A 24,686-nucleotide genomic window follows, 5' to 3' on the forward strand; every position below is an offset into this window, starting at 1 on the left:
ACCCCACTGTCTCCCGATGTGGTTTGGAGGCTGGCGGCGGGGAGATGCGTGCTTCTCCCCGCTGCCAGCCCCCCAAGCTCCGGGGATAGCTGGGAGGCGCAGCGTGTCTTCCCGCTGTCCCCGGACCAGATCTGAAGGTGGGCGGCGGGGAGAAGAGCGCTCCTCCCCGCTGCCAGCCCCGCAAGCTCCGGGGACAGCTGGGAGGCGCAGCGTGTCTTCCTGCTGTCCCCGGACCTGGTCTGAAGGCGGGCGGCGAGGAGAAGAGCGCTTCTCCCCGCTGCTGGCCCCACAAGCGCCTGGGGGGGAAATAATTTTTTTTTTCTTTATTTCCCCCCAAAAAAACTTGGTGCGTCCTATGGGCCGGTGCGTCCTATGGGGCGAAAAATACGGTACATACCTGGATAGGCTTGCTAGAATAAAAATGGTTTAGCAGCCCCTGAAAACAGTACAGCTCGCTGTCTTCCCATAGGCATCAGGTTTGCCACTGTGAGAACAGTAGGCTGGGATATATAAACCTTCAGCTTGATTCTGCCTTCAGAGGCAGAATACTGCCTTGAGAGCCATTTTGATTTTCAGTTATTTCAGCAAATGCATCCCTCTCTCATCTCTTTAGGTAGAGTTTCTGGGCGAACCCAAGGGAAGCACTTCATAACAGCCTTCATGCAGAACGGGTTGCAGAAAAGCTTTGAGGATGGCAGTTTCAAACTCTTCGTCACTGGCCTAAAAGACGGCACCTCTGTCACTGTTGCCGTCTACAAGACCAAGTTCCTGAGGGACTTTGCTGTCAAGCGTGGTGAGACCGTGCCAGTACAGTTGCCAAGTAACGTCGAAATGGTTGGAAGCAACAAATTCCACTCTGCCGTCATCGTCAGGGCCTCCCATGATGTCACGGTCCTCTCACTTAGCTCCAAACCCAACTCAGTTGCCACCACAGTTGTCTACCCCAGGTATTTACTTGGGAATACTCACTATGTGGTGACACCTTCTGGAGAGCCTTCCAAGGGCTTCCAGGAGTTCTCCGTGGTATCCAGCCAGGACCCTACTCAAGTCTTCATCTATGTCACCGGCCAAGTGACTTTCCATGGGGTGACTTATGGGCCAGGAAGCAAGCTCGTTGTCTCCCTTGAAGCTTACCAAGCTGTCCAGATCCAAAGCCACCAGGACCTTTCTGGCACCAAAGTGGTCTCTCACAAGCCGGTTGTAGTCTTGTCTGGCCACAGTTGCATTTGGGCACATGACAATTGCCAGCATGTTTCTGAGCAGCTGCTGCCCACCCGGAAATGGGGCAAAGAATTCTTGGTAGCTCCACTGCCCTTCCAGACCAATTACGATGTGGCCTATGTGGCTGCTTGCCAGACAACACACCTCCAAGTCCGTTCTGGCAGCCATTATGCCAAGCACCATTTGCAAGATGGGCAGGTGATTGCAGTTGAAGTGAGAGGCCAAAAGCCCCTGTACATCTCTTCCAATGTGGGTGTCCAAGTGCTGTTCTACGCCACAGGAGGGGTCAAAGAGGGTGTTCCCTATGACCCCTTCCTCTCTGGTGTCCCTGCAATGTCTGACTACTCCAAATCCTACGGCATCCTGGGTCAGGAAGGCTTCCACAACCTGGGACTCATTGTCGCAGAGAGCAGAACGTGCCAGAGCATTACCTTAGACAAGCAACCACTGCATTATGCACACTGGCGGGTCATACCAGGCACTTCCTACTCCTGGACTGAGTTCATCTTCAGTGGGCACCAGGCAATGCACTTTGTAGAACACCCCAAGTCTACCTTCAGCCTTCTGAGCATTGGGGTCGCCCCACACAATAGCTATGGCTCTGTGGCCTTTGCCATCCATTGTAAGTCCTGCCTTCCTTCCTCCTTTCCATCCTTCCTGTTACATGCTGCACATCCAGAGTTCCCCTGATGTATCCAAGATCTCAAAGTCATCTCCAGCTGCCATATCTATTTCTTCTTCTTAACCTATATCACCATATCCCAGAGGTAAGGAAGCTGCGGCCTTCCATATGTTGTTGGACTCCAACTCTCAACTACATGGCCAATGAACAGGGATGGCAAGAGTTGCAGTTCAGCAACTATTGGAAGACCACCAGTGTCCAGACTCTGGTGCAGGAGATATTGTGTCTTTTTCAGTCTGAGCACAATTAAGGCAAAGTTTGCTTCTGCACTAGAGCCATTTAGCACTGCTAAGGCATTGCTTGTACCCAGTCTGCTGGAAGAGGGATTAAAATGGTCATTCCATGCAGTATTTAATGCTGTTACTAAATTTAGCAAAGCCCACCAGCAATGCTATTTTTCTAGAAAAAGAGGTGCCAGAATTCACCATGAACGCCTCCCTCATTCTCTTAGAATGGCAATGGCACCCACCTGAAAGGTGCCAGAGCTGAGTTCTAATGAGTTCTGGCTGGAGGAGGGGACCCTGCCCACCAGCAAGGCCAAGATCCTACAATAATGTTTATTCAGAGGCCTCATTCAGTAAAAATCCCTACAATTTTATGAAGAAGTTCCCTCTGTGTGGCTCCTACCAACTGTAGTATTAGAGAGGAATTGCCTCTTAAAAGCTTCTTAATTAATTAGTTCCTGTTTTAATCAGAGGGGCTTTGATTCTTCATTTCCTCACTTCTTTCTTTTTTATAAATTGCAGTTGACAAAAATAAAAGAAAAGAAAAAGAATGAGAGCAAACCAATGAGCAAAGTTTGCCTCCCTTGAGAGAACAGGAGCTAAGAAATTCAATGTTAAATGTACTTATGATTTGCTTAATGATTTTATTACATGTTCACTTTTACTGAATACTGTGCACAGCCTAAACACACACACACATCAAGCAGTCTAGAAATTTTCAAAATAAAATAAATCTATAATGCCATGTCCCTACTGAGCAGGAAGCATAAGACCCAAGAAGGAAATTTCTAATTAAAAGGGCATTAGCCCTGAAAAACTTCAGTAACATTACCTGTGCACTCTGTTGCATTTTAAATTTTAAAAATTGATGCAAATCAGGTCTGAAAAAGGTGGATGGGGAACTCAGAAAGCACTGGAATGCAATAGATTGGCAATTCCATTTTCTGGATTCTCTCTGATAAGTGAGTTATCAAAGGATTAAACTGCTACTATGGAACATTTAGACTGCTTTAGTAAGGGAATTATGGAAGTCTGAGAATAGTGTCATGCAGCACTGTGTTCTCCCATCTTGGGTGTCCAGATATTGCTGTATCCCATATCTCATCATCCCCAGCCGGCTTTGGATGATGGCAGTTGTAGTTCAACAACAGCTGGGGACCCAAGGTTGAAGAGCACAAGTACATCACGCAATTTGGCAAAAAAGGGAAACAGAAGTGATCTTATGACATGTCGGACCATTTGCTCACCTAGTCCAGAACAATCTGCTTTCCTTGGCAGCAGAGCTGCAGGGCCCTACCCAACTCCTGTTACCTGACTCTTGTAAACAGAGGTGCCAAGGACTGAGCCTGGAACATAGACACAACCTGCAAATGGTCTAGAACTGACCACCTTCTGCAAGCAACAGTTCCAGCTGATCAGCCAGCTAGCAAGGGAGTGAGGGGCACCAAAAGTGTAAGGCAAAGGCAAAGAAGAAGTGCTTGAAGAACTGCTTTGCATGCAGAAGGTCCCAGGCTCAATCCTTGGTTTCTCCTGGTAAGGCTGGGAAAGACTCCCTATCTGAAACTTTTGCAGAGCCACATCCAATCAGTGTGGACAATGCTGAGCTTGTAGGGCCAATGGCCTGACTTTGTAGGAGGCCGCTTGCTGTGTTTCTATGTGCTTTTGTACTTACATGACCTACTTCTCCTTAGGGCTGAACACAAAGAGCCTTCTCTGATTAGCTGAGTGCACAGGTAGGAGGAAAGAAGGGAGGACAGTGCTATATGAAGAAACCTGCAGTCCCATGATCCCTTTCCATCAGTCATGCTTGGCTTGGGCTGATGGAAGCTGATGCCCAACAACATCTGGAAGGCCACAGGTTCCTCACCCATGATGTACAGAAATGGTTGGTGGTGGGGGACAGGCTTTGAGATTCTGCGGAACAGGGCGTTATTTCATAGCCTATTATTTCCTTTTCTCTTTCATGTCTTTCTGGGCCTTCCAAGATATTTCTGTACTGATAGCTCTTCCATTTACCCTCAGTGATTCTTTGTGTTTTCTAGCAGCCCTGCCTCCACTGAGCCCTCATCCCATCCCCTGCAGTGGAACGAGTTGTGGAAAGGGATACGTATGCAGCATTACGCACAATCAGCCACAATGCGTCCCAGAACCTCAGACCTGCAATACCATCCAATGCCAAGAGGGGACAGTGTGCAAGATAGTAGAGGGCCATGCCAGGTGTGTCCCTCACCCACCATCTTGTCATCAAGTCCAGTGCCAAGAAGGGTCAATATGTGACCTAGCTGATGGCTTCCCTAAATGTATCCCAGCACCGGCATCCTGTGAGAATACTCAATGCAAGTCGGGAACAGTGTGCAGCCTCATCAATGGCTGGCCCCAGTGTGTGCCCCACCAGCCTTCCTGCCACAAAGTCCAATGTGAAGTTGGAACTGAATGCGAGGTTGTCCATGGTCAGCCTAAATGTGTCCCGGTAACAGCATCATGCGGTGTCCTTCTTTGTGATAAAGGGGCCATGTGTGAAGTGATCGATGGCTACCCGACGTGTGTCCGATTGCCCCCATCCTGCCTGCATACTGTCTGTGAGCAAGGGACTGTGTGTAATATTGTGGATGGTTGGCCTAAGTGTGTCCCAGGGCCATCCTGTGCCAATTTAAATTGTGTGGCTGGCACTGAATGCAAGACTGTGAACAACTTGCCCAGGTGTGTACCTGTCCTACCGTCCTGTGACAAAGTTCACTGCAAGCAGGGGACAGTATGTAAGACAGCTAATGGGATTCCCGCATGCGTGCCCATTGCCCCTTCCTGTGGCACGATTCACTGCAAAGAAGGGACAATCTGTGAGATCACCGATGGCATGCCCCAGTGTGTGCCCACCGTAATATCCTGTGACAAAATCCAGTGCGCAGTGGGAAATGTCTGCGAAATGGTGAACGGGTGGCCCAGCTGCGTGCCCCTGCCGCACTCCTGTGAGAATACTAAATGCAAAACGGGAACAGTGTGTGATATTGTCAATGGCTGGCCGACGTGCATCCCAGATAAACCAACGTCGTGTGCGTCCTTTGTTTGCACAGAAGAGGCCGTGTGTGAAATGGTTGATGGCAAGCCAACATGCATACCCATCCCGCTTTCCTGTGACAGATATAAATGCAGACAAGGAACTGTATGTGAAATAGTGCATAACTGGCCCACGTGTGTGCCTTTGCCATCTTCATGTCAGAAAACAAAATGCGCAGAGGGGACTGTTTGCAAATTCATTGACGGAAGGCCCAAATGCATTCCCATCCCTCCCACCTGTGACAAGTTGCAATGTAAAGTGGGAACCATCTGTAAAACAGTTAACGGATGGCCAGAATGTGTTCCAGCCCCTCACTCCTGTGAAAACGTCTACTGTAGACAAGGGACCATTTGTAAAATGATCCAAGGCTGGCCCCAGTGCACAGCAATCCAACCGTCCTGTGACAAAATCCATTGCAGTGTGGGGACAACTTGTAAAATGGTTGATCGTTGGCCTCAGTGTGTGCCTATCCCACCCACTTGTGACAAACTCGGCTGCAGGGATGGGACTACTTGTGAAATTATAGATGGTTGGCCAATGTGTGTTCCAATCCCAGCCTCTTGTGACAAAATCCAGTGCAAAGAAGGAACACTTTGTAAATTAGTTGATGACTGGCCCACCTGCATTCCCATTAGAAACTCGTGTGAAAAATTCACCTGCAATACAGGAACTGTGTGTGAGATATATGAAGGGCATCCAAGGTGTATTTCCGTCTCGCCTTCTTGTGACAAGTTCCATTGCAAAGAAGGGACAGTTTGTGAAATCAGTAGTGGTTGGCCCAAATGTGTTCCCCGCCCCAGCTTGTCATCCTGTGAAAAATTCAGCTGCAGTGCAGGGACCAAGTGTGAGATATATGAAGGGCATCCAAGATGTATTTCCATCTCGCCTTCCTGTGACAAGTTCCATTGCAAAGAAGGGACAGTTTGTGATATCAGTAGCGGTTGGCCCACATGCGTTCCCCGTTCCAGCTTGTCATCCTGTGAAAAAGTCAGCTGCAGTGCAGGGACCAAGTGTGAGATATATGAAGGGCATCCAAGATGTATTTCCGTCTCGCCTTCCTGTGACAAGTTCCATTGCAAAGAAGGGACAGTTTGTGAAATCAGTAGCGGTTGGCCCACATGCGTTCCCCGTTCCAGCTTGTCATCCTGTGAAAAATTCAGCTGCAGTGCAGGGACCAAGTGTGAGATATATGAAGGGCATCCAAGATGTATTTCCGTCTCGCCTTCCTGTGACAAGTTCCATTGCAAAGAAGGGACAGTTTGTGAAATCAGTAGCGGTTGGCCCACATGCGTTCCCCGTTCCAGCTTGTCATCCTGTGAAAAAGTCAGCTGCAGTGCAGGGACCAAGTGTGAGATATATGAAGGGCATCCAAGATGTATTTCCATCTCGCCTTCCTGTGACAAGTTCCATTGCAAAGAAGGGACAGTTTGTGAAATCAGTAGCGGTTGGCCCACATGCGTTCCCCGTTCCAGCTTGTCATCCTGTGAAAAAGTCAGCTGCAGTGCAGGGACCAAGTGTGAGATATATGAAGGGCATCCAAGATGTATTTCCATCTCGCCTTCCTGTGACAAGTTCCATTGCAAAGAAGGGACAGTTTGTGAAATCAGTAGCGGTTGGCCCACATGCGTTCCCCGTTCCAGCTTGTCATCCTGTGAAAAAGTCAGCTGCAGTGCAGGGACCAAGTGTGAGATATATGAAGGGCATCCAAGATGTATTTCCATCTCGCCTTCCTGTGACAAGTTCCATTGCAAAGAAGGGACAGTTTGTGAAATCAGTAGCGGTTGGCCCACATGTGTTCCCCGTTCCAGCTTCTCATCCTGTGAAAAAGTCAGCTGCAGTGCAGGGACCAAGTGTGAGATATATGAAGGGCATCCAAGATGTATTTCCATCTCACCTTCCTGTGACAAGTTCCATTGCAAAGAAGGGAATGTATGTGAAATCAGTAGTGGTTGGCCCAAATGTGTTCCCCGTCAAAGCTTGTCCTCTTGTGAAAAATTCAGCTGCAGTGCAGGGACCAAGTGTGAGATATATGAAGGGCATCCAAGATGTATTTCCGTCTCACCTTCCTGTGACAAGTTCCATTGCAAAGAAGGGACAGTTTGTGAAGTCAGTAGTGGTTGGCCTAAATGTGTTCCACGTTCCAGCTTGTCCTCTTGTGAAAAAATCAGCTGCAGTGCAGGGACCAAGTGTGAGATATACGAAGGGCATCCAAGATGTATTTCCGTCTCACCTTCCTGTGACAAGTTCCATTGCAAAGAAGGGACAGTTTGTGAAATCAGTAGTGGTTGGCCTAAATGTGTTCCCCGTTCCAGCTTGTCATCCTGTGAAAAATTCAGCTGCAGTGCAGGGACCAAGTGTGAGATATACGAAGGGCATCCAAGATGTATTTCCGTCTCACCTTCCTGTGACAAGTTCCATTGCAAAGAAGGGACAGTTTGTGAAATCAGTAGTGGTTGGCCCACATGTGTTCCCCGTTCCAGCTTGTCATCCTGTGAAAAAGTCAGCTGCAGTGCAGGGACCAAGTGTGAGATATACGAAGGGCATCCAAGATGTATTTCCGTCTCGCCTTCCTGTGACAAGTTCCATTGCAAAGAAGGGACAGTTTGTGAAATCAGTAGTGGTTGGCCTAAATGTGTTCCCCGTCCCAGCTTGTCCTCCTGTGAAAAATTCAGCTGCAGTGCAGGGACCAAGTGTGAGATATACGAAGGGCATCCAAGATGTATTTCCATATCGCCTTCCTGTGACAAGTTCCACTGCAAAGAAGGGACTGTATGTGAGATCAGTAGTGGTTGGCCCACATGCGTTCCCCATTCCAACCCAGCTTCCTGTGAAAAATTCAGCTGCAGTGCAGGGACCAAGTGTGAGATATATGAAGGGCATCCAAGATGTATTTCCATCTCACCTTCCTGTGACAATTTTCATTGCAAGGAAGGGACAGTTTGTGAAATCAGCAGTGGTTGGCCCAAATGTGTTCCCCGTATGAGCCCACCTGCTTGTGAAAAAATCAGCTGTCATGCAGGGACTGTGTGTGAGATATATGAAGGGCATCCAAGGTGTATTTCCATCTCGCCTTCCTGTGACAAGTTCCATTGCAAAGAAGGGACTGTATGTGAGATCAGTAGTGGTTGGCCCAAATGTGTCCCCCATTCCAGTTCACAATTTTGTGGAAATGTCAGCTGCAGTGCAGGGACTGTGTGTCAAATGGCTTATGGTTGGCCCAGATGTGTTACAATCTCACCCTCCTGTGACCAATTTAGCTGCAGTGCAGGGACTGTGTGTCAAATTGTTTCTGGTTGGCCCACATGTGTTCCCATCCCACCCTCCTGTGGAAATGTCAGCTGCAACGTCGGGACTGTGTGTCAAAAGGTTTTTGGTGGGCCCCAATGTGTTCCCAGCCCACTTTCCTGTGCAAAATTCAGTTGCAGTGCAGGGACAGTGTGTCACATGATTTCCGGTTGGCCCCAATGTGTTCCGAGCCCTCCTTCCTGTGACCACTTCCATTGCCAAGATGGGACAGTTTGTAAAATTGTGGACTACTGGCCCAGATGTGTTGCTGTCCCACCATCCTGCGACAGAGCAAATTGTCAAAGAGGGACTGTTTGTGAGGTCATCAGTGGCTTGCCAACTTGTGTACCCATTCTGTCTTCCTGTAACAAAACTCGCTGTACACAGGGAATGGTGTGCCAGATTGCACATGGCCGGCCAACATGTGTTCCAGCAGCAGCACCTTCTTGCGCTTCTGTACATTGTCAAGTGGGGACTGTGTGTCGGCTTGTTAATGGATTCCCCCAATGTGTGCACAACCCACCTTCCTGTGACAAATTCCGCTGCAGTGTGGGGACTGTCTGTCAGATTGTGAATGCCTGGCCCCAGTGCGTCCCTCTGCCGAGCTCCTGCCATAGTACCCATTGCCAAAGGGGAACTGTATGTCAAGTTATAAATGGACGGCCCAAATGTGTGCCAGTAGCAGCACAAGCATGCCGCACAATTCACTGCAAGAGAGGGACAACCTGTAAAGTTGTGAATGGTGTCCCCAAGTGTGTGTCTGTTTCGCCCGCCCAGTCAATCTGCTGGGCCTCTGGACAACCCCACTACCACACCTTTGACGGACGCAGCTACGATTTCCAAGGTACCTGCACTTACACCGTGGTTAAGATCTGCCAACCCACTTCGGCTCTACCTTTCTTCCATATCTACACCAAGAGCCAGAAGAACTCCCGGTTCTCTTTCGTCAGCCAGGTCACCATCTCTGTCTATGGCTCCAACATCACCATGGTCAAGTACGAATATGGCCTTGTCAGAGTAAGAGCCCATCTCTGTGTGGTTTTATTAAAACTGAGGAAGTGGCGCCAGGGGTTGGGAATCTATAGTTGTTGCTGGACTTCTACTCATTTCAGACTGCCGGCCATGCTGGCTGGGGCTGATGGAAGCTGAAGTCCAATAACAACTGGAGGGCTACAGTTTGCTTATTTATTTTATTTCTCTCACATACCTGTCCTTCACTATAGCATTCCAGGGTAGGTTACGAGAGAGAGAGAGAGAGAGAGAGAGAGAGAGAGAGAGAGAGAGAGAGATTGGTTCAGCAGCCTCTGCAGGGCCAGCAGTTTCCTACACCTTTTTTCTTTTAATTGCTGCATTTGAAGGTGGTGGAGATTTTGTCTCCTATCTACCTTTGTCAGAATCCACTTATCTGAAACCATCCTTCTTTACTGCGCTATTCTCACAGTTTTTCAGACACTCCCTGATTTTCCAAATTTGCATTTGTCATCTCAGGGTGCTTCCCCACAAAAGTACTTGACTATTCCAAGTATAAGGATCCGTACGGATCAGGAATAAATATGGCTCTGTTTATATTTTAATGCGAGCCTACCAAGTTCACATTTTCTGAAATGATATGCAAACTCAAACAGCTCACTTTCAAAATTTGCAATTCTCTGAATTTTGCATTGCAGTTCTGCAACCGAAAAAAAAAAGGGCCGAAAATGTGGCATTAGGGGAAAGCATGCATAAAAACACCAATAGCGGTGAAATGCATTGTTAGAAAAACCTGCTTGCAAAAATGTGCATATTTGGAGAAATGCACAATGAAATGTTGACAACTTTGTGAGAACATTATTTTTAAAAGAAATGAATTGCAAAGTGAAGCAGAAATGCAGGAAAGTGAACTTAAGCCTAGAAAAAAGAGAAGCTGACAGATTCATGCAGACCTACTCCTTTCTCGGTGTTGTTGTTTTTAAGTAAACGTATTCTGACTGAGCCACAGAAACATAAGAAGCTGCCTTATGAAAAGTCAGATTATTTTCCCACCTGGCCTAGTATTGCCTGTTTTGACTGGCAGCAAGTCTCCAGCTACAAAGTCTTCTTGATCCTTTTTTGAACCTGGAGATACGCAAGGGACTTTCTTTTAAAAATCTTGTTTCACGTCACCTGGAAGTCACATGATCACAAATGATTCTACTTTATTAGTCAGCATCACAACTAAAGTTGCTTCTTTAAATAGAAACTTCCTGAAAGAGAAGTTTGACCTCACTAGAAATGTTGGCGTTTTGCTTCATCACAGCCTTTGCAAACCTGGATTCCTCCAGAAGTTGTTGGGACTCCAACACCCATCGTCACTCACCATTGGCCACACTGGCTGGGGCAGATGGGAATTGGAGTCCCAAAAAGCTGGAGGGCATCGGGTGAGGGAATGCTGCTGTGTCACTTCAATTAATTTGCAGAGTATGTGTATATAATCTTGACTAAAGAAAAACATTCTTTTATCTGCCTTTGCCGCTTCCAGGTCAACCAAGTACGCTCCCGCCTGCCCATAAGCATGCATGATGGGAAGCTCTCCTTATACCACAGAGGAGGCCAACTGGTTGTGGAAACATCATTTGGTCTGAAAGTTTACTATGACTGGAACTATTACCTAGTGGTGAAGGTCACTCCAGCCTTTCGGAGCCATATCTGCGGCCTCTGTGGCAACTACAACGGGGACCCCAATGATGACTTTATGACATCTTTGGGAGGCTTTGCCACCGATCCTGTGGAGTTTGGCAGGAGCTGGAAGGTGGAAGATGGTGATAGCCAATGCAGTCATGGCTGCCATGGCAAATGCTGGCGCTGTTCTCCAGAGATGGCGACCAGATACAGAGCGGAGACTTATTGCGGCCTGCTTACTAAGCACAGAGGTGGCCCGTTCCGACATTGCCATGCCTTGATTGACCCCAAGCCCTATTTGAACGACTGTGTGATTGATTTGTGTGCCTTTGAGGGCTACAAGCAGATATTATGCCAAGCACTGAAGACTTACGCTGATGCCTGCCAAAGAGAAGGGGCAGTGATATCTGCCTGGAGAAAACATGCCGGCTGCCGTGAGTACTGCAGAGCATTCATGGAGAGAGGGATTGAGCTACTTATGCAATTATGGGCACCTAGATGAGGGTCGTACTGTAGTATTTATTATTTACGTGTGAAATACGTATCCTGCACTTCCTCCCAAAGGAGTCTAGGGAAGCAAACGCACAAAAGATAAAGTCATTAAAACATCTAAAATATATAAGAAAGTTTCCAACACAGATGCAGACTGGGAACGATCTCTGCTTAAAAGGCTTGTGCAAAGAGAAAGGTGTTCACTAGGAATCAAAAGATAACACAGGTGGTGCCTGTTTAATATTTAATAGGAGGGAGTTCCCAAGGGTAGGTGCTATGACACTAAAGGACTAATTACTATATTGGACAGAATAGTCCTCCTGATAAGATGATGTCTGCAGGAAATGCTCTCCTGGAGAGTGCTGTGATCAGTTGGGTATATAAGGGATGAGATGATCGTCTAAGTCAGTGTTTCCCAACCCTGGGTCTCCAGCTGCTTTTGGACTACAGTTCGCATCATTCCTGACCACTGGTCTTGCTAGCTAGGGATGATGGGAGTTGTAGTGCAAAAACAGCTGGAGACCCAAGGTTGGGAAACACTGGTCTAAGTAAGCTAGTCCTTGAACTTAGCCCAGTATTAATTGGCAGCCAGTGCAATTCTTTCAGCTGCATCATAACATGGTGGTAATATCCTGCCCAAGTGAGCAATTGAACTGCCACAGTTTGCACTTGCTAAAGCTTCCAGACTAACCTCAAATTCAGCCTGCATAGACCCATTGCAGTAATGCAACCTGTGGTTCCAGAAGGGAATGTGTTTCATAACTAAAATACTGAAATACTGTGCACATATATGGGCATATATTAAGTAAGTGTATTCAGGAATACACTATCATAAAATAAAATAAAAAAGATTTGACCCTGCTATTTAGCTAAAAGGCTCTCCCGCAGTTCAATAATCCTGAACCACCTTGTGGGGGGAAATGGCTACTTTAGTTTGATAGATAAGCTTACAGCAAGGATGGAAAACCTATGTCCCTTCAGGTGTTCTTGAACTACAGCTCCCATGACCCCTAGCCATTGGCCTTGCCAGCTGATAGGAGAACCCTGATTTAGAACCTTAATGTATTAGATGAAATGTTACTATCAAGCATAGGGCTTTATGTAAGAACAGTGGATGTGCTCACCTCTGCCAGTGTGGTGTAGTGGTTAAGAGCGGTAGTCTCGTAATCTGGGGAACCGGGTTCGCGTCTCCTCTCCTCCACATGCAGCTGCTGGGTAACCTTGGGCTAGTCACACTTCTTTGAAGTCTCTCAGCCCCACTCACCTCACAGAGTGTTTGTTGTGGGGGAGGAAGGGAAAGGAGAATGTTAGCCACTTTGAGACTCCTTAAAGGGAGTGAAAGGCGGGATATCAAATCCAAACTCTTCTTCTTCTTCTTTCCTTTCTGCAGCCATGTCTTGCCCTGACTACAGTCAATACATGCCCTGTGGCTCAGCATGTCCTGCCACCTGCACCAACCCTGATGCTCCAAAGCAGTGTCACCTGCCCTGTGTGGAGACCTGCCAATGCAAGGCTGGCTACGTGCTGGATAGTGGCAAGTGTATTCCCAAAAACCGGTGCGGCTGCGCCTACCATGGTCGTCTCTATGCACCCAATGAGCAGTTCTGGGGTGACCAGCAGTGCCATCAGCATTGCTTGTGCAGGGCGCAAGATAAAAAAGTGATCTGCCATGAGTCCCGTTGCAGGGAGATGGAAGGGTGCCATGTTGTCAATGGCATGAGAAAGTGCTACCCCACCTACTATGGGACCTGCACTGCTGTGGGACAGTTGCATTACGTCACCTTTGATGGGTTGCGCTATGACTTCTACGGGACCTGTGTTTATCGCCTGGTTGAAATCTGCCACAAGAGAGCAAACCTGACCCAGTTTCAAGTCCTGGTTCGGCATGAAAGGAAGGGACACAAGGATTATCCTGCCACCAAAGCCATTGAGATCAAAGTCTATGGTTTTACAATCACAGTCAGCCATAGTAAAGTCTTGGTGAGTGCACTTCTTCTGCCCTTCTGCTAGAACTCATGCAATTTCTTGGATTTATCAATCACTTCTTATTTCTGAGGTTGATTATTCAGTATGAAAGGAGCAAGCAACCCAAACAGGATGGTTTATTCACAATTATGTATTGATGTGGAGCTTTTAAAGTTCTTCTGTCTCCATAGTATCTTCTCCTAGGGCTAGGCACAACTCACCATTTTCATTTATGTATTTGCTTCTTTGTTTCCTTTCTTTTATATCCACTTTCTTCCATAATGGAATCCAAGGTAGCATACATGAACAAAGCTATCAATGGTTACCAGTCATGATGACTATGTTCTACCTCCACTCTTAAGAGACAGAATGCCTCTGAATACCAGTTGCTTGGAAGTGCAAGTGAGAAGAGTAGCCCTGTTGCACTTGTATCCTGCCTGTAGGCTTCCCAGGGGCATCTGGGAACTAGAATAATGAACCAGATGGACCATTGTCCTCATCCAACAGGGCTGTTCTTGTGTTCTTTTGTTCCCAAATATCTTGACTTGCAAGTTGAATACCTACAGGTGGTCCAACTATGTGTTCATTTATTTGCTGTGGTGGTTAGGACTGATGAGTGTTATAGCCCAAAACATCTGGACAGCATCCAGTTGGGGAAAGTTTATCTAGCACATTACTGTTTACTTAGACTGGCAGTGGCTCTGAGACAGTGATTGGCAGGCAGAGTCTTTCCCATCACCTACTGCTACCTGGTCCATTTGAGTGAAGGCAAGACCTTTTCCCTGAAAAGCATGTGTTGTCCCACATCTGCTTTATACAACATCTCTAAATTCTTTTCTCTCTTTCTTTCTCCCTGCCTCACCTACCTTTTCCAGTTGAATGGATTGTTGGTCCACCTGCCCTACAACATTGAATACAACAAAGTTGCCCTCTACCGCCACGGCTGGGATATTGTGATCACGACTGATTTTGGTTTAACTGTCGCATTTGATGGGACTAACAATATCCGTCTCATGGTACCAGGAGCCTACAGGGGTGACGTGTGTGGCTTGTGTGGCAATTTCAATGGGCGGGCAAATGATGACATGACTCTGCAACACAGCCAAGTTCTGACAACCAACCCAGGGGACTTTGGCCGAAGCTGGAAAGTTCGGGACATCCCAGGGTGCATTGAGAAGGAGAAGGAGGCCTGTGCAGACCTTGTGAACATTGAACACTCACAGAAGACGAGCAAGGAATGTGGCCTCCTGCTGGACATGCGTGGCCCTTTCAGGGAGTGCCACAGCAAGGTGCCACCTCAATCATATTTCAAAGACTGTGTCTTTGACTTTTGCTCCAACAAGACCAATAAAAATGCCGTCTGTCACATCATCTCCTCCTATGCCGCAGCTTGCCAAGCATATGGCACCAGGGTCTATGAGTGGAGATCTGCCAGTTTCTGTAGTAAGTTCATGGGCAATAACCTTGCAGAAAGTGAACCCCCAGTTCCTGCCAAGGAATGATGAGTACATAAACTCCCAGGCCAATTTTCAAGATTATTTTATTTGATGGAGAAAGTGGATAGAAAGCTTTTCCCTTTCTTAGTACTTAGAGCTTGAGGTCGTCCACACTGATTGGCAGGTGATTCAGGACAAATAAGAGGAAGAGCCTATGTTCACAATATGTGGAACTTGTTGCTACAGATTGTGGTGATTGCCACTTGCATACACACAATGGGGATTTGACAACTATCTGTGGAATGAAAAGTGGTATATAAATACATTGTAATATGTTATGTTCATCATCAATGATAGCTATAGTCATGATAGCTATAGGCGACCTCCAGGTTTCAGAGTTCATATAAATCTGGGTAGCAGTTGCTGGAGAGCCTGATGGGAAAACCAGTTTCTTCATCCTCTTCTTGTGGACTTCTCAGAAGAATCTGGTTGGGCTTTGTGGAAAATAGGATGTTGAATTGGATGGACATTTTGATCTGATTCAGCTTATGCACTTATTCCTAGAGTCAGGAGTTAGAAACAAGATTTGGAAATGTCTGAAATTAGTATCTCTTCCTACACTTACATTTTAGGTTGGGGGGATTAGGAGAAGACGCCAGACTAAGTGGGGTTCAACCAGGTCAATAATGTCTTCCTGTCTCTCTCCAGCTCCTAAATGCAGCGCAAACAGCCACTATAAAGTCTGCACCAGCAATTGCCCAGTGACATGTCTCAGCCTCTTTAACCCAGTAGCGTGCACTACTAGATGCCACGAGGGATGTGAATGCAATGAAGGTTATGTTCTGAGTGGCGACCAGTGTGTTCCCATCTCCCAGTGTGGCTGTGTCCACCAAGGCTTCTACTACAAGGCGGGTGACTCTTTCTATCTCAATGGATTCTGCAAGGAGCGATGTGTATGCCAAGTAGGTGGCATCATGGACTGCCACCGTTCCTCCTGTGGTCCTAATGAGGAATGTCGTGTGGTGGAAGGTGTCCAGAAGTGCCACTCACTTGCCCCCAAGAGGAGTGGCTCTTGTCATGTGGCTGGTGACCCACACTATCTCACTTTTGATGGCACTACATTTGACCTCCAGAGCAACTGCACCTACACTCTGGCTAGGAGCTGCATGCAGAAGACCTCCCTTCAGCCCTTCTCTGTCAACGTGGAGAATGAGAGGAGGTCCAGGGGCAAGATCTCTGTGACAAAGGTCGTGTCAGTCACAGCTTATCAAAACACCATCTCCATCTTGCGGGAAAAGAGAGGCATTGTCCTGGTAAGCCTTTGTGAAATGGAGAGCAATGGAACATGGTTGCTTGCTCAAAAGACATGAGGGGTTGAATAAATAGGATGAATGGTTGCAGCAATGAGGTTGTGTAATGATATAGCTATGGGTAGTGATGGAGTCGGGATGGGCTGTAGCTCAGTGCAGAGCATCTGCCTTGTATGAAAAAGGTTCCAGGTTCAATCCCCAACATCTGGGGCTGGCAGAAGCCTCTGAGAAACCCTGGAAGGTTCCTGCCAGTCAGTGTAGACAATACTGAGCTAGATGAACCAATGGTCTGATTCAATATAAGACAGCTTCCTATGTTCGAGATGAGCACAGTAGAACTGATGTGTGGCTGGTGGGCAACAATCAATATACAATAGTCATGTTAGCAAGGCTAGATCTAGGTTTGGGGGAGGCCTTGGGAAAGTCTCTTCAGGTGGGCCCCCTACTTCATTAGTGAGTCCCTGTGGCCAAAGCTGGCAGCAGCAGCAGCAGCACTACAATCAGTGTTTGGCAGGGCTGTATTACCCATAGGTGCTAGGGGTGCGGGGCACCCAGGTGCCAGGCTCCCAGGGGCACCAGCCAAGAGTCCGGTCTCTTCTGCTGTGGTCTCTGTGCCGTGAGTTCGGGGGCGACCAAGCCAGTGAGACGCTGAGGTGGCCGGCCGGGGACTGGGCAACCGGGGGGGGGGGGTGCTGGGTGGATCTTTGCACCCTGGCGCCACATATGCTTAAGATAGCCCTGGTGTTTGGGCAGCTTAGCAACACTTTTTTAAAATTTTCTGCTTTGACCACAGAGTAAGTCCTTGACATTACAGGAAATCTAAAATGGTGGCTCCAAGCCATCCGGCACAAGGGGTCCAGGGCAGGTGTCAAACAGTGATGGGCCCTGCTTGCAATATGGAGATCCTAGTGTTCAGGGATGCTACATGCTAATGCTAGGTTTGCACATATAAGGAACATATGTAGAAAACAGACCAGTAAACAAGGGCAAAAGGTGAAACTACATCAGATGTTGGTTTGGACACATCAGAGGAGTGGCCATTGTCTTAAACTGTCTGTCTGCCTGATTCTCACTAATTTTCCACTGCCACAGGTCAATGGTGCGACCACCTACTTACCTTTCCGGTTGGTAAGTGATGGTATGTGGGCATACTACCATGGTGACAACATTGTGATTCGGACAGACTTTGGCTTATTCGTCTCTTTTGACCAGCTCTACCATCTTGTTGTCAGAGTACCTGAATCCTATCAGGGCCAGACCTGTGGCCTGTGTGGTAATTATAATGGCAGATCCAATGATGACCTCTTCCTGCCCACTGGCCACCCAGCCTCAAGCGTCCAAGTCTTTGCAGCTGCTTGGAGAGTGGACGTCCCCACTGCTGTCTGCGCAGATGATTGTGCCGCTTCAGTATGTGGTGCATGCAGAGAGAGCCGGAAGGCCAGCTATGTACACAGCAGTCAATGTGGCATACTTCAAGCCCCATATGGGCCTTTCAGTGCCTGCTTTTCCACCATCAACCCTGCAGACTTCTACAACAATTGCGTGCATGACCTCTGCAAAGCAAGAGGGAACACTGTTATCCTCTGCCGGGCTATCCATGCCTACGTCACTGCCTGTCAAGCTGCAGGCGTCAAGATCAAGCCTTGGAGGACAGCAGCATTCTGCCGTAAGTCCTCCTATAAAACTAGCTTTCTAAGGCCACGGGCACCTAACCCCACTTTCACAATCTCTGCCAGCATCCTTCTTGATCTGTGCACACTAGTGTCTATTAACAATCTCAACTATACATCCAAGAAGAGGTATTACCAACTTGTCTGCTCATACTCTGGGTTTGGTGATGGAAGCGGCAGCATGTAACATCCCAAATCGTACTTTGCAAAACAATGGTAATTTTCCAAATGCAGTGCTGCAACCCAGTGTACATAAGTGCATATACTAGAGTAAAGTGTGCGTAAAAGTTCATATACCGTTATTAGGGGGAAATAATTCACAGATGTTTTATATTAGGTGAAATCACTTTGCAAAAATGTGCATGTTAGGCAAAACTGCATACAAAATTGTGCATTTTGGCGGGGGGGGGGGAATCATATTAAAATGTTGTTGAGTTTTCCCAATGACTTTTAAAAAAGAAAAAAAGTGACATGGAAAGGTGGAGACCTGAACTTATGATGGGAAAATCAAGGAACTGGGAATAAACAAAACTGTGAGATTGACCAATTCCTATTCTCCATCTGGCCCCCCATATGTTGTCAGGTGTGAGGTAGCTGAGTCCAGTTCAAATTTGTACCCTTGATTGACCAAGTTTGGCATGTGGGATGGTGATTTCTTATCCATGGTGCAGAAAATACTGAGCTAAATGGACAAAATGGTCTGAACTGACTCAGTATCCTAGCTCCCTATGTTCCTAATCCACCTCATCTTCCCCTTACATATAGTAACTTAATTTCCCCCCATCTTTCTTGCAGCTATGAAGTGCCCAGTCAACAGTCACTACGATATCTGTGTCAGAGCTTGCCCCAGAGGTTGCAGAGAAGCAGTCGGCATCACCAAGTGCTCGAGCAACTGTGCCGAAGGCTGCCAGTGCAAAAAGGGTTACTTTATGGCTGGGTATCATTGTGTGCCTATTAGTCAATGTCGGTGCTTTCACCAGGGCACATGGTTTAAGGCAAGTGACAAGCACTTTCTGAAAGAACAAGAACTTGTTATCCCAATACACAAGCTGGCTAAACTGGAATGCTTGAATTTAAAGGCATTTTGTTCAGTCGGGCTGTGGTTTCTCTAGAAAGATCAGGAAGAGATGTGTGTGTGTGTGTGTGTGAGAGAGAGAGAGAGAGAGAGAGAGAGAGAGAGAGAGAAGGAGAGAGAAGGAGAAGAACTTTAACACGCACACTTACAAACAGAGGCATAACCCCAGCTGCACACTCACAGATTGTTCTTGTTAAGAATTCTTCTGCACAAGGGGAAATAGCACCTGAAGAAGGGTTTTGCTCCAACAGGAAGCAGAAGGCTAGCTGGGATGTTTATGGAGCAACGGGAAGAAATAATGTTGTAGAGGCAGAAATGGGAGTGGTGTAGGTTCCAGAAGCACATTTGTGGGTGTCACACGCCCCTGAAGTTTGTTAGGCAGAGCTTTCAGTGTGGTGGCATTCATGTTTTTAAATATGCTCCCACTGGAAATTAGGAGGCACCAACTATTTTTTTTTCTATTTTTACTCACACACACAAATTTGCAGTTGGGTCAGCAGAACTGTGATGATAACATATGGAAGATACCACGTAAACTCACCATACATTATATGATTTCAAATATGGCAAAATGCAAGAGTCACCTGCTTTCAACACAGCTCCTAACCGTGTTTTTATTGGCAGGTTGGAGTGAAGGTGATCACAGCCAACTGCAGGGAGCAGTGTACCTGCCATCGTCAAGGTCGGGTCGTGTGCACACCTCTACCATGTGCAGCTGGACAAACCTGTGTCCTGAGTAATGCCAAGTGGACTTGTATCCGGCAAGAGGGCCATTGCACCATTTCCCAGGGGCACATCTTCACAACTTACGATGGGGTCTCCGGAAAGGTTCCCCCTGTAGGGTCCTATGAGATTTCCGCACTCATCAATGCCAAGTCTACATCTTGGTTCCGGGTGGTGACTCAGCTGCAGAAATGTCCCGCATGCCCCACACCCCTTGTGGTCACTGTCACAATCTATTTCCACAAGCTTATTGTGCTGGTGAAGCAGGACAGCTCAGTTACGGTAAGAAGTAAAGAATGGAAGTTGACAGAACTCATATTCTATCAGCCATTATACCTTTCAGTATCCACTTCTTATTTCCACAAAAGCTTTCTTCCCAATCAACACACCACCATCTCACCACCCACTCTTCCCACTAACTTGTCATCCTTTTTATCTATCTGCCCTGGAATGCTGTAACTAATGAGCATTAAATTAGTGTATACAGTTGCAATAGACACTTTATAAGGGTGGGCTTAATTCTCTTCGACCAGCCTTCCATAGGATTCATGCCAGAAGTGGGCAGGGCCAAAGCCAATAGCGGGAAAAGCAATAACTGACAATAGGTGGAGCCACTCTACACTTTCACACATGCATGCACCATACCCACCCACATAAATACACACATCACACATTCAGCACTCATCACACAGTCAGTTGGCAATAGAGATGCTGGCTGGATGAGACTAGTCTGACATAGGAAAGTGTTATATGAAAACTCTGGAGAGGTAAATGCATTGAAAAATGTAGAGCATAGAATTGCAGGGGCACAGAGATCAGAGAAAGAAACAAAGATGTTAAGAATTGCCACTGAATCAACAAATTTAAGGGTAGTTTTGCTCAAACAAAATGCCCAGGGATATAGAAGACTATCAGTAGTTTTCTTATGGGCTAGTGACATAATTCAGTGTGTGTGTGTCAGAGAAAGAGTGAGCAAGCGAATAGATACACTTCTGAGTCATAGGCAATGGCGTAGTTGAAACTCAAGTTGAACTCGAAGGTCCTCTCAAGAGAAACTTCTATACAAATTCAAAGGAAAATGAAAGGAATTTTGATAAGAGTTTCAAAATATATGGGTATGTATGTATTCACATACATTTCTGGAAATGTTCCTTAGCAAATGTGCTAGATGTATGATACAGAAAATGGAGGGAGGGGTGGTAGTCTAAGGCCATGAGCTTTAGAAGTTTTGTGACAAAAGCTTGAAATTGATGCAGCTTGCAGGATCCAATGCAGAGGCTTAAGGGGTAGGTCATGGTCATATCATGGGGAAGAACAGTGAGTTTAGCAGAAGCTATATCTCTCTAGCAACCACACATCTTCGAAAGTTATATTGTTGTTCTCCTTGTTTTGTCTTTATCATCTGTAGTAGTTCTAAATGACCAGCTGGTTTACATGTTATAGGTTAATGGTCACCCAGTGCATCTTCCAGTCCAGCCCTCAAAGGAAGTATCGATAAGCCTGGCTCAGGACTTGGTGACAGTGGCACACAGATCAGGTGTGCGGGTTCTCTATAGCACCAGAGGAGACCTGACAGTGGCCATCAGTGGTGAACTGGCCAACAAAGTATTCGGAGCCTGTGGAAACTTCAATGGGAATGGTGCAGATGACTTGCGGTTACCCAATGGTAGAGTTGCGCACACCATTACAGAGGTCATTAGCCACTGGCGAGTCACGACAGCTATGCAAAATGGTATGTAAGGACAGAAACTTAATCAATTTTTCCCCAATGCTTGCATGTCTTATTTCACTAATCTATTTAATGATCCCCACTGCTTAAGTCAATGGGCAAGGGTGCAATCTCCCCCCCCCCAAAAAAAAAGCAACTGGGACATAAATGATGGCAACTGGATACTTGGTTGTTTAAGAAAGTAGGTTTCTACTGATGCTATTTATGCTGCTCTGTTGAGCATCTCAAGGTTGCACCCCATGACCCAAGCATGGAGGAAGAAGGAGAAGAACGAACAGTTTATTGGGGCCTATTGATCATGGAAGACTGGGCCTCAACTGTAAACACATTGCCATTGAGGGGTGTGTGTCAGATTGTAGCTCATGCTTGAGGGTGTTAAAGGTAAAGGTAAAGGTACCCCTGCCCGTACGGGCCAGTCTTGACAGACTCTGGGGTTGTGCGCCCATCTCACTTAAGAGGCCAGGGGCCAGCGCTGTCCGAAGACACTTCCGGGTCACGTGGCCAGCGTGACATCGCTGCTCTGGCCAGAGCCAGAGCCGCACACGGAAACACCGTTTACCTTCTCGCTGGTAAGCGGTCCCTATTTATCTACTTGCACCCGGAGGTGCTTTCGAACTGCTAGGTTGGCAGGCGCTGGGACTGAGCAGTGGGAGCGCACCCCGCCGCAGGGATTCGAACCGCCGACCTTTCGATCGGCAAGCCCTAGGCGCTGTGGCTTTAACCCACAGCGCCACCTGCGTCCCGGGTGTTAAGGTAAACTTATTTCCCTTTCTCTATCTATGATTTCTGCTCTTCTTTCCTCCTCTTTTCTTTCTTCCATTATTTCATCTTTGCTTCCTTTTAACTCTTTTCTTGCTTTCTTCTCTTCACACCCTTCCTTTCTTCCCCCTCTCCACAATATGTTTTTCCCTAGAAGCAAGACTCAGTCTAAACGAAGACTTCCATGGCACTGCTTGAGAGCCAGCAGACTTTCGCACCCTGGTGCTCTCCAAGTGGTCTGGACTACAGCCTGACCATTGGTCATCCTGGCTGGGGCTGCCTAGAGTTGTTGTCCAAAGAATCTGGAGGGCACCAGATTGGGGAAGAATGATATAAAAGTGCTTCTTCACCATTGTAGCTCTGTGGTAGAAAGAATGTTTTGTATGCAGGAACAGGCCAAGGGGAAATCTACTCTGACCCATGCCTAGAAATAGGGTTACCATATGTCCAGAATTTCCCAGACATATCCAGAATACTGCATTCATCAGCAGCGTCCAGGCAGAAATCAACTAAATGTTCGAGAAATTCCAGACGTATGGCAGCCCATGTTGGCAGTGCTGATTTCCCTGATTTCCCCTTAAAATAGCTCAAAAACAGCAATTTTATGACACGAGTAGAAGTGTGGGCAAGCCTTGACAGATTTATTCATCTTTAGCAATGGCTCTTTAGTGTCTCCTGTTAAGAACAACGCCTATACACAGTTTGGAATTGCCCACCATGATGCATGTCCAAGTATGGGTATACTCCCGCAAGGGATTTGGAATACTGTTGTTTGATATACAAGGCACTGAATGCTCTGTTATTCCCTTATATTTTTAGCTCGTTTTAAAATCCACTCCTACTGAAACCTAGAATCGAGATCACTTTTGGATGCCAACCCCTCTGAGGCAATATCTGGACTGGTATCGTGACGGAAACAGCTTCTCCCTGGCTAAATCCCAGGGATAGGACAGGCAGCTGGTCTCCCAAGCACAACGGAACACCTCTTGCTGTTAAATAAATGTGCTTCCCTGCAGCAAAGCAGATTGGGTTCACCAGCTCAGAAATGCTGAGCTTCAGCCCCACAGATATTGTACATAAGTTCGGTCACTAGCTAGCCTCTGCTTCCTTGAATTTGCATTGTTTGATGTTTTCAGTTTGTTTCACTAGTTTATTCACATTTGACTCAAAGTGTCACATAGCATACATAGAGGGGTCCCTCTGCCAAACAGTACAACACATTCCAATCTGATGTGTGATAGCTGCTCCCCAGGTACACAGCAAAGTCTTTCTTGGTTCAAGGCTACAGCTGTCTTTGGGGCATGGCAACGGGCGTTTCACAGCAATGTCTTGACCCAGACCGAGTTGAATCTAACAGACAAATCAATAAAAAGCTTTTGGTAAAGGTCTTGCATTTGTGTGAGTCCATCTTGATAGCTTTTTGGCAAAATAATGATTTTACACAGCTACCTGGGCTACAGTGCTGGTCAAAGAAGTACTGAGAGTACCACCAGGCCTCGATGGTTGTAGCTGGAATTTGGGTCAGTGCTATTACTTCCACAAGGACGTAGTCCATCAGCAACTGCCCAGGTTTTCCTGGTTTGGAGTGTATGTGCAACAAGTAGGATTGCTAGACAAGAACTGGTAGTCATGTTTGGAAAAGTATTTAGTGAGAGGGAGTAAATAACCCCAATTCATTGTTTCTGTAAGCTGTTTTGGAAATAGAAAAGCAATAGAAAAAATGTGTTGAATAAACAAATAAATCGCCTCATAAGAAGACTCCCACAGGACTGGGGGTGAAGAAAGAGGCAAAAATTGACCTTATAATCATATTTTGGTGATGCTGTTCCTCATGGCCAGTATGTAAAACATGACAACCATTCAAATGGTGGGTGGTTGCTAATACTGCCTCCAACTTTTTCATTTTTCTCCTTCCTCCAATCTTGATCAACACTTAAAGCCTCAGGCTTTGTGCCAGCACTGCCCTTCCACAATTTGCCCATGTCACCTAGATGTAGCTCAGACCTGTAGGCTGTAGACCAGCCTTTGTCAACCTGGTGCCCTCTAGATGTTTTGTAGTACAACTCCCATCACGAAGTGACCACTCTCGATCCTGAGTGAGACCCTGTCAGCATATAAAACCTCTGCTCAGAGATTTTTAGTGGTTGCCAATTTGTTACTGGGCCAAGTTCAAGGTTACTAGTAGTATGTAAAAACCCTTAATGGCTTGAGACTAGTTTATTTGCAAGATCACCTTACCCCATATATGCCCATTTGACCACTGGAACTTGCACTGTTACAGATGCTGAAATTCACCTTTTAGTGTGGCAAGGACTACACTTATTCTCTGCCTATTGAAAACAGGCAGGCCCCTTCACAAGCCTATCCAGACAAAAATATGTTGACATGTTTTAATCTTTTTTACTATATATTTTAATTATCTT

At 46.8% G+C, this 24,686-nt stretch overlaps 2 protein-coding genes across 2 annotated transcripts; both read left to right on the forward strand.

Annotated features, from left to right (window-relative positions):
• Positions 1-660: 660 nt before the first annotated feature.
• Positions 661-10,559, forward strand: LOC307223412 (uncharacterized protein; the record flags this gene model as incomplete). Its single annotated transcript, XM_079989380.1, has 4 exons — positions 661-1,843; positions 4,635-6,841; positions 9,245-9,484; positions 10,521-10,559. 4 exons carry the CDS (start codon positions 661-663, stop codon positions 10,557-10,559), a joined length of 3,669 nt encoding a protein of 1,222 aa, XP_079845506.1.
• A 326-nt stretch (positions 10,560-10,885) lies between these two features.
• LOC307221467 (IgGFc-binding protein-like) lies at positions 10,886-24,427 on the forward strand. The gene is made up of 9 exons (XM_079985902.1): positions 10,886-11,538; positions 12,987-13,576; positions 14,437-15,004; positions 15,706-16,310; positions 17,400-17,973; positions 18,773-18,972; positions 19,677-20,057; positions 21,219-21,507; positions 23,083-24,427. The coding sequence occupies exons 1-9, from the start codon at positions 10,998-11,000 to the stop codon at positions 23,106-23,108; spliced, it is 3,774 nt and encodes a 1,257-aa protein (XP_079842028.1). The 5' UTR covers positions 10,886-10,997; the 3' UTR covers positions 23,109-24,427.
• Positions 24,428-24,686: the final 259 nt, after the last annotated feature.

This window comes from Podarcis cretensis (genome assembly GCF_951804945.1).
Source record: "Podarcis cretensis genome assembly, chromosome: 8".
Lineage (NCBI taxonomy): Eukaryota > Metazoa > Chordata > Lepidosauria > Squamata > Lacertidae > Podarcis > Podarcis cretensis.